At 46.9% G+C, this 10,435-nt stretch overlaps 1 protein-coding gene across 3 annotated transcripts in view; it reads right to left on the bottom strand.

Moving 5' to 3' along the window:
• Positions 1 to 10,429, bottom strand: part of TATDN2 (TatD DNase domain containing 2) — a 22,163-nt gene extending 11,734 nt beyond the window's left edge. For all 3 annotated transcript variants that reach the window (XR_825468.1, XM_010842117.1, XM_010842118.1), the window contains exons 1-3: positions 10,048 to 10,429; positions 9,515 to 9,913; positions 2,469 to 2,963 (exon numbers count right to left, since the gene is read on the bottom strand). Coding sequence is in view for 2 of the 3 variants with exons in the window: in XM_010842117.1 (XP_010840419.1) it covers positions 2,469 to 2,963; positions 9,515 to 9,907 (888 nt within the window). In the remaining variant the exon portion in view is untranslated. The remainder of the gene's footprint in view (positions 1 to 2,468; positions 2,964 to 9,514; positions 9,914 to 10,047) is intronic.
• Positions 10,430 to 10,435: the final 6 nt, after the last annotated feature.

Raw genomic sequence — 10,435 nt, 5'->3', positions numbered from 1 at the left:
ATAGGCCCCCAGAAGACCCAGGAATTGGAGGTATCAGAGCTCTCAAAATGAAGGCGAGGCTGGAGATGAAAGTAAGAGGATCTGTGAAGTTAGAGCCCCAGATCCTTGCTCCCATCCTGCACAGATGGGTCTGCCCCTTCCCCGCCCAGCAAAAGATAAGGTTCGTGCTTGGAAAAGTTAAGCCAAGGAGCCTGTGGAAGAACCAGGGACAACAGACACATAGCTGAGGGTCATCACATGTTAGACACTCATGAACCCAGCCACCCCCTCAACCTGACTCCTAAAACACTAGCAGCTGGACCTGTGCTCCTGAGCAGAGCACTGGAGGATTTGTCCCAGGGCCCCACCCCTCACCCCCCAGCAGCCTCTCAGGATGAAACTACAGGTGATCACATGATGTTATAGGCAGCAGTTGATAAGCCCACCCAGGCACCAAGACTTCCAACTGGCTTAATGCTTCATCGTTAAAATATGAACAGATACCAGAAACATCTGAGGAAAAGCCTAACACAAAAGATGACACCAAAATATTTAGGGGAAAAAAACCAAAAAAACAGAAGAAAACTCTGAAAAAATAGTGTGGAAAGAAACCTTTGAAACAAACTTTTAATTCATATTCTCAGAGAAACAAGAGATGGTATTATAACCTCAAAATGAAACAGGATGTCTAAAAAAGGACAACTCAAAAAATTGAGCCAGTGTTTTATAATTTAAGCATGCCAAAAATTTTAAAAGCATGTTTATCATCATATGCACTCTCCTTAATTATGCATCAAGAAAGCAGAGATGAAAGGAGAGAGGAAAAAAGGAATCGTAAGGAATCAAAAGGAATATACCCTCAAAAAAGAAACATGGAGAGCAGACTACTTATTTTGACAATATTGAGAAGAAATTAATGGTACTGTTAGGGGAAGCACACTGACTGAAACCGCCCACCCTGGCCAGGCACCACAGTAACCATCTGCATGAGGTGTTTTATGACAGGAGGTCCTGGTAAGGAACACGGAACTAATAAGCCACCAGGAGAAGGAAGAGTTCAGGAAAGGTCAAAAGGAGACACCATATGTCCAACCACCTCCCAGAATCCTCCTCTCTGGCATCCATCTTGGCTGAACAAGGCGTGCACCACCAGGAAGGACTCCAAGTCAGAATGATTGGCTAAGGACAACCCGGAAACTAATCCCATCACCATAAAACCCGTAAGACTGCAAGCCACATGGCAGAGCAGTTCTCCTGGCTTCCCTTACCCTACTGCTTTCCACCAGGGTGCTCTTTCCCAATAAAATCTCTTGCTTTGTCAGCACATGTGTCTCCTCGGACAATTCATTTCCGAAGGTTAGACAAGAGCCCAGTTTCTGGCCCTGGAAGGGGTCCCCCTTCCTGCAACAGTACTAGCAGTTTGGAGATGAAACAGTCATAAGAACAGAAAACTACAGGAAAGAAACAAAGTAAGATGAACTTCAAAGTAGACAAACTTTTATAAGATTGGAAATATAATCAGAGTATACTAAGTCAGTCAGCTATGAATACGGTCATAATAATTGTAAATAGATTTGACTAAAAATTGTATTATGAATCAGAGCTACAGGAAGGCAGAGAGGATACATTTTCACGTGTGGGTACCATCTAAGTGTAGAGAACTAAATTCTCGTCTCCTGTGTAGAAAGTCCACAGATGTCTAAATTTTTAAAAAATAAACAATGTGAAATTACTTAGAAACACAGACTAGAAAGAGAGATGAAAGGGGCTACCTCCGAGCAGCAGTCATGAAGCATGGGCAGAGATGGTACCACAGAGGAATGTTTTTTCCCTCCGAATCAGAAACAATGTTAAAAACTGCTCGTTTCCCTTCAGTGTTATTCGGTGTCACCCTCTCCCTCCTCTAGAGCAACAGAAGTTTATCTGAATGTAGTGTTTCCCAGATGGAAGTCAGTCTGGAATTTTCCAGATTCTCTTGCAAGTGTTGGCCAGATTCTTCTCAACAGATGTGAGCAGATATAATGGGGACTACTACTGAGCCAAACTCTTAAAAGGGAGGGAATGTACTTTGCTCTTCTCCCCTTCCTCCTGGCTGGAATGTCAATGTAACATGCGGAGCCTGGTCACAGCCACTCGAACCACAAGGTGGAAACCGCCGAGCGGCAGCAGAGTCAAGCAGGAGGCACCCAAGTCCCCCACACCGTGGACCCATCCTCTATAAGGCAAACTGCTTAAGTCAATGTTATTTTGGCCTTTGTTACACAGGAACATCTGTATCTTAACATATAAATCATAAAACAAAGCTAGCACTGAATTGAGGTTTCTTAATAAATCTGAAAGGCATGATACAAGAGGACTATCATTTTGTTTCCTGAAGCCCTGGGTAAGTCAAGGACTGCGTTGAATGAGTAATACCTATGATCAAACTAAAAAGACCAAGGACATTTAACAAAACTCAAAACTCCACGCTTGACCTGAGCTTGACTCACCTTCTGGCCATTCAAATGCGAGTCAGAGTCATCCAGAAACTCCAGGGGTGGAGAGCACTCTTCGGTGACCATCCTTCGGCCACCCAGGGGCTCCTCGCTGGGGCTCTCCTGAGGGTCTATCACCACCCTCCTGTCACAGAAGCTGCTCTTCTCCAGCACAGTGTCCTCCTCCTCCGCTCTGACCTCTGGGGTGGTCTCTTTCTCTTTCTGAGGAGCAGCCACACTGACACTCCCGGCTGGTCCCTCTCCGCGGCGGGGGTGCTCTGCGATGTGGGGTTTTGCCCGTGGGGCCGCCTCTCCCTTCCTCTTTGGCATCGACTTTCCCAGGATGCCCTGGATGGCCTTCAGGTAGATCATGGCGGAGCCCTGGTCTCGAAGTCTCTCCCTCTGCCTTTTCTGGACCTTGTGTGGTTCCTGCATTGTACCATTTTGACCCTCCGCTTCCGCTGCCAATTCAGAATCCACGGAGCTACGAGGGCTATCTTTGGAATCAACCTGGAGGAAAAAAATGAGAAATTATGAAAGGTGATTTCATATATGAAGCACTTAGCAAATGAGACATTAGTGGAGACGTCATGCCAGCCCTCAGCACAGTCAGCCACTGTTAACAATTTCAGTAGAAACTGGACTAGAAGAGCGAGCTAAAAGAGATGAAAGGGGCTATCTCCGAGCAGCAGTCACGAAAGATGGGCAGAGATGGGTACCACGGAGGATGCCTCCGCCCATCCTTTCTCTACAGCTACCACAAGGAGTTCTACAATCTCGCAACGCCGCTTAACATGCTTCAATGACTCTGTGTCTGCCTGACTCCTGAGTGTGACCCCAGAAGCTCTCCTCCCCGGTTGGCCCCCAACCTTCCTTCCAGCATCATCTCCTGCCTTTCTCCACTCACCCAGGTGTCCTGGACATGAGGGAAGCACTGGAGAAGGGGGAAAGGAGGGCCCTGGAATAAGCAGCACCCTGAGCATCAGAACAGCATTTCATAATCCTTTTTGGGCACACACAGTTCTTGTTTCCTGAAATGTCCTTGTCCGTCAAAAGAACTCAAATGGCACCTCTTCTGTGAGGACTTTCCCGATGCTTAAAGTCACTCACTCCTCTGACCCCTCGTACTCCAAATACCCCTGTTATCACGCTCCACACCTCGCACTGTGATGAACTGTCTCATTCTCTGCACCACCAGCCCCAGCACGGCCTCACCCAAGCACTGGACATCCACTGAGTGAAGCAGAAGACAGGATCCCCCGTGAAAGTCTCATCACTCAAGAGCCAAGATGCACAATGCTTTCTCGTGTCTGGGTTGTGTGACCTTTTAAAGGGCCCCCAGTGGAAGGATGCTGCCCTCTTCATCTCCCTGCTCCTCCCATCTAATGCTGGGCCAGGATGAGCAGGTGCTCAAAGGAGGGCAACAGCCTCAAGAACACTGGCTGTGAAGTCAGACTGACCTGGGATTATACTGTAGCTCTGACCTGTACAAGCTGTGTGGCCTTGGTCCAGTCTCTTAACCTTTCTGAGTCTCACTGTCCCAGGGTCTACATAGCAGGTGCTCAAACATTTGTTCACTGGTATCTAAGCATTTGTTAAGTAAGACATAAAGATAACACTGCCATCAACTATACTTCAATTAAAAACAAACAAACAAGCTTAAAATCTTAAGGGTTTAGCATAACTATGGCTTTACTTCTCAAAAAAATAATAAAACAGATAACACTACCCACCTCACAAGACTGAGAATTATGTGAATGCACCTGATGTGAACTGACTCATTGGAAAAGACTCTGATGCTGGGAAAGATTGAAGGCAGGAGGAGAAGGGGACGACAGAGGATGAGATGCCTGGATGGCATCACCGACTCAATGCACATGAGTTTGAGCAAGCTCCCGGAATTGGTGATGGAAAGGAAGGCCTGACGTGCTGCAGTCCATGGGGTCGCAAAGAGTCAGACATGACTGATCGACTGAACTGAACTGAACAGAGGTCAAATATTGAGATTCACATTTGACAAGCTTTAGCTTCCCAGCTGACATTAATGGTACAGAACCCACCTGTAAGTGCAGGAGACGTTAAGAGACACGGGTTCAATCCCTGGGTCAGAAAGATTCTCTGGAAAAGGAAATGGCAACCCACTTCAGTATTCTTGCCTGGGAAATCCCATGGACAGAGGAACCTGGCGGGCTACCGTCCATGGGGTCGCAAAGAGTCAGACCTGAGTTACCTACTAAACCTCCTTCTCCAGCACATCATAAAGTTCAAACTTTTCCTTCCACTCTTCCTTCCCCAAAATGAATTAAAAATTTGGACATGTCATCAACAGATGGAGAGAGATTTCATGTTCCCAGGTTGGAAGAAACAATATTGTGAAAAATGACTATACTACCAAATGCAAGCTACAGATTTAATGCGATCCCTGTCAAACTACCAATGGTATTTTTTGAAGAACTAGAACAAAAAACTTCACAATTCATATGGAAACACTAGACCCCGAATAGCCAAAGCAGTCTTGAGAAAGAATGGAGCTGGAGGAATCAACCTTCCTGACTTCAGATTATACTACAAAGATACAGTCATCAGAGAATGTGGCACTGGCACAAAAGCAGAAATAGAGACCAAAGGAAAAGACAGAAAGCCCAGAAATAAACCCGTGCACCTATGGGTAACTTATTTTTGACAAAGGAGGCAAGAGTATACAGTGGGGCAAAGACAGCCTCTTCAATAAATGGTGCTGGGAAAACTGGACAGCTACCTGTAAAAGAAAGAAATTAGAACACTTCCTAACACCATACACAAAGATAAACTCAAAATGAATTAAAGAAATAAATGTAAGACCAGAAACTATCAACTCTTAGAGGAAAACATAGGCAGAACATAAATGATGATGTAAATCAAAGCAAGATCCTCTACGACCCACCCTCTAGAGTAATGGAAATAAAAATAAACAAGTGGGACCTAATTAAACTTAAAAGTTTTTGCACAGCAAGGAACTATAAACGAGGTGAAAAACAACCCTCAGAATGGGAGAAAATAAGAGCAAATGAAACAACTGACAAAGGATTAATTTCCCAAATATAGAAGCAGCTCACACAACTCAATGCCAGAAAAACAAATCACCCGATCAAAAAGTGGGAAAAAGACCTAAACAGACATTTCTCCAAAGACATACACATGGCTAACAAACACATGAAAAGATGCTCAACATCGCTCATTATTAGAGAAACGCAAATCAAAACTACAATGAGCTATCACCTCACACCGGTCAGAATGGCCATCACAAAAAGTCTACGAACAATAAATACTGGACAGGGTGTGGAGGAAAGGGAACGCTCTTGCACAGTTGGTGGGAATGTAAACTGATACAGCCACTATGGAAGACGGTATGGAGATTCCTTTAAAAACTAGGAATAAAACCACCACATGACCGAGCAAACTCACTCCTAGGCATATACCCCGAGGAAACCAAAATTTAAAAAGACACATGTATCCCATTGTTCACTGCAACACTATTTACAATAGCAAGAATATGGAAGCAACCTAGGTGTCCATCAACAGATGAATGGATAAAGAAGCTCTGGTACACACACACCATGGAATATGACTCAGCCATAAAAAGGAATGCATTTGAGTCAGTTCTAATGAGGTGGATGAACCCAGAACCTATTATACAGAGTGAAGTAAGCCAGAAAGAGAAAAATAACCATCATATACTAATGTATATATATCAATATATAATGAATCTACAAAGACGGTACTGATAAATTTATCCGCAGGGCAGCAATGGAGAAACAGAGAGAGAACAGAATTATGGATACAAGGCGGGTGGGGGAGGAGGGCAGCCAGAGGGTGAGATGTATGGAGAGAGGAGAGAGTAATGCGCAGACGTACACTACCATACGTAAAATAGACAGCTAGTGGGAATTTGCTGTATGACTCAGGGAACTCAAACGGGCTCTGTATCAACCTAGAGGAGTGGGACTGAGAGGGAAATGGAAGGGAGGTTCAAGAGGGAGGGGACGCGTGTATACCTATGGCTGATTCATGTTGATATTTGACAGAAAACAACAAAAGCCTGTAAAGCAATTATCCTTCAATTAAAAAAAATTAGATATGTCATACTAAAGGCTAAACATAAGGTAGGTGAAGGTGCTCACAATAGAGACATTTAACCTTCTCTATAAAGTAAACGAAAATCATCAACTACCGTTAGAATCTGAGGGACTTCCCTGGGGAGTCCAGTGGTTAAGAATCCACCTGCCAGTGCAGGGGACATGGGTTAGATTCCCGGCCCTGGAACTAAGATCCCACGCGCCACGGGGTGACTAAGCCCATCTGCCACAACAAAGACCCAGCACAGACCAAAAAAAATTTTCTAAAAATCTGAGAAAACCTTGCCCACAATTATCCTGGAGGTAATATGGCACAAGATGATGATGCTGGCCAGCAGGAATCGCTAACGATTCCAAAATGCCAGTGTAGCTATGGTCTAAAGGTGTTCCCCACAAAATTCAAATGTTGAAACCTGATCCCACAGTGGTGTTATTCTGCGTGTTCTTTGGGAAGTGAGTAGGTCATGAAAGTGACTAATTCTTACTGACAGGATCAGTACCCTAGTGAGGGGGCCCCAGACAGCTTCCTTGTCCCCTTCTGTCATGTGAGGACATAAAGAGAAGTCTGTGACCCAGAAGAGGGTGCTCACCAAGCTGGCACCCTGATCTCAGACTTCCAGTCTCTAGACTTTTGAGAAATTTCTGCGGTTTATAAGCTACTCAGTCGGTGGCATTTTGCTACAGCAGCCAGAATGAACCAAGATAAACATCTTCTCCTCGGAATATCCCATGACCTGGCACACAGACTTCTCTGATGAGGGGGACACACAAAGCTACGTGTGTACGTCTCCAAGTCCTCAGAGCAAATGCAGAAGGGCAGGTGGAGGGGTGGGAAGAGGCAGGTGAGTGGTGACTTGTTAGACAACAAGTCTGCAAATGACTGTAGAAAAAAGTGGGTAAGAGGGGAAGGTCAAAGAGGCATTTTCAAATCATCTAAATAAGTACTGTGTGTCGTTTTCAAATTAACAAACCCTCTCTAGGGAGAGTGCTTAGCAGTGCTAGAGAAGGATAGTTGGGATTAATTCTATCAAGTCTCAGAGTGTACTGACATGAATGATCTTCCAAAGGCGCAAATCTGCCTTCCCTCTATACAGAGCTCCCTAATGGCTTAGAATAAATCCAAATTCCCTTGGCTCCTAACACCCCACTGCAAGCTGCCCCTACCTAGCTCCTCAGCCTCCATTCCACCAAACCATATCCTGAGGCAGTCTCGTGACTTCTTCAGGCCTCCCTCCAGACATCATGCCCCTGAGCAGCCCCCTCGTGGGGCCACCATCCAACAGAGTGCTTGACACACAGTCCTCACGCAAGTGCTTATGACTGACAGCAGGCCAAGGAAAGAACCCCAGGACTTCTGAGACAGGACCAGACTGCTCATTTCTCCAAGGGGAACCGTGAGAATGACTGTGGTAAAGCAGGCCCTTGAGCCCTGGAGGAGAGGCGTGCCTGTCATTAGATGAGACCACGCCCCATCAGGGGCCACGCCCTCAACGCTCGAGTTCCGGCCCAAGAGAACCCGAGCCCAGCACGCAGCGCACCTGAAAGACTAGGCTAGAGTCTTCCCCGCCTCACGATCTGGTTATTGGATTCAATTTAATCAACTGATCGTTTTACCCTGTACCCCAAACCACTGAAACTGCATCAAGGATAAATGACAAGATCAAACTAGCCTCATATTTACCTCATTTACATGTGTCATATTAATATACTTCATATTACCTACACTTATGTCAAAGACAAACCCTTTCAACTCACCATTAAATTTTTTTTTTTTTTAAATCAATGTGCCCATACAAGGGTTCTGACCGTGAGGGCCACATTGAAAACACGTGGAACACTTCTCCTAAGGATAACAACCTGCCAGCAAGGACACAGAGCTAAATACAGCCTCACTTCTCAGTTCCACATCAGAAACCACTCAGCAAAGGCTTTAGGACAAACTGTTTCCCTTCTGGCTGGTTCCGGGTTTTTTAATGATAACTTTATTTAGGGGCAGCCCATCTTAACCAAGTTAAGACTTTGCCTTTCTTTGCTCCTCCACGTACAGAACTCCCCACCTCTAAACGCCCGTATCTCCAAAACCTAGAAAGCAAATCACAAGCAACTAGAAACACTGCCTGGCACAAGCTAGGACCTCGATGAGTATTTGCTCAAAACCTAATTAAAGAGGTGGCTGACGCTCACACAGTAGCCGGCAACAAAACCCAGGACTCGTCTCCTCCCTCTAACCCGACTGGAAGAGACGGAACATTTCCAAATTCACGTTCAACTTTCTCACACACACAGTGCAGGTGCTGAGAAAATTTAATCAATCCTTTAAAAAAAAAAATAAGTGGGTGAAATGCACCTCCTCCGTGAAGCACTCCTGCTCCCCAACATTATGAATTCATAACCCTCCCGTGTGTTCCCACTGGGGAACTAAATGTTGAACCTCTAAAATAACCCTGCCGCACCATGCAAAAGCCCAACGTGCTGGAAAACATAACCCTGGTGAAAAGCCACACCAAAAACCAAATCCTTTTTCTTGGTTCTGTGCCTCGAGGTAGGTATATGGCACAACTCAGTAAATTAACAACTAAATTGCATACACCTATGTCTCTGGGGCACGCCAGCCACCTGGCACAGCGAATCTCCACCATGACTGATTGATTGCCAGTTACAAGCACCTGAGAAATACTTCAATACCAGGAATCTGCGCCCACACCCGTGCAGAACCTCAAGAATTTTAAGGTAGTTTCAACGTGCTGGCAAGTTTGCAAACTACCTCTCAACGGAACTTCAGGCCATCCCCTGGCGTCTATCCAGTTTGCGCTTAGTGCCCTGGGAAGACCCCAGAGATCTTAACAGACATCTTTTTCTTAGCGTCCTTTCACCAAAACTCCACCGCCAACATCTCAATCCAGGTGGAAAGGGCTTTGCCGTTTGCAAGGCATTGGGGCCACTTACCTTAAGGCTGCAGGCTTCTTCCTCGAGAGAAGCCATTTCTTCTAGAGAAGGTCTGACAGAGCGCAGAGGGGATCCCGCTGACGAAAGGAACCCCTGTGAGCTCGGAATCAGGCCTCGTTTGCAGGCGGCCCCACCCGCACCTGGGCCAGAGGAATGGGAGGGGGAGGAGGAGGTGGAACTTCTGCGGCGGGATGAGCCCCAGGACACATCGTCCTCTTTCTGGGCTTTCAGGCGCTTGGGGCTGCTGGCCCCTCCTGAACGCGACACAGAGCTGTGAGCTGGGCGGCTGGAGGGGGCCACATCACTGGGCTCCCGGAGGCAGCTGCGCTTGCGGGAACTCCGATCCGAAGTGCTGCTCCAGTGGTACTTGACCTTGCGCCGCTCCGACGCCATGGGCACCTGCAAGGTAAACAGGCGGCCGGGAGTCCACCACCTCCCCTGCTGGCTGCCCCTTCCTCCAGCCTCCCGCCTTCCCGGGAACCCCTGGGGGAGGGCAGGCCACTAGGTCACAGCCAGGGGATGACTTCACTGACCTTTCCCCTTTTCCACTGCCCATCACAGTTCTCAAGGTTTCAGAGACGCTAAAGCGCTTCCTATGTCGGCGATAGCAAACCGCTTCGAAGTCCAGAAGGTCCCAGGATTTACTAAAGGTTTCCTTCGATTAGGTTCCGAGCCCACAACGTGCTTCCGCGATTACCAAGAGCTTCAGTTTGCACAGCGCTACTTCGGGGATGTCAAAGCGCTTCCGGAACTACGACGCGCTCTGACTGAGTTTGCAATACAAAGCCCTTCGCAGATGTCAGCGCTTCAAACGGCTACAGGGCGCTGTTAGGTCCACACTTGGAGGCCAGTCCTGCAGCCCCTGGGCGGGCCCGCGGCCAGGAGGCCCGGAACGCCGAGCGCGGGCCGCAGAGCAGTACC

Source organism: Bison bison, unplaced genomic scaffold (genome assembly GCF_000754665.1).
Source record: "Bison bison bison isolate TAMUID 2011002044 unplaced genomic scaffold, Bison_UMD1.0 scf7180017864171, whole genome shotgun sequence".
NCBI classification, from domain to species: domain Eukaryota; kingdom Metazoa; phylum Chordata; class Mammalia; order Artiodactyla; family Bovidae; genus Bison; species Bison bison.
Note: the sequence above shows the minus strand (reverse complement) of the source record. Positions and strands in the feature narration are given on the sequence as shown.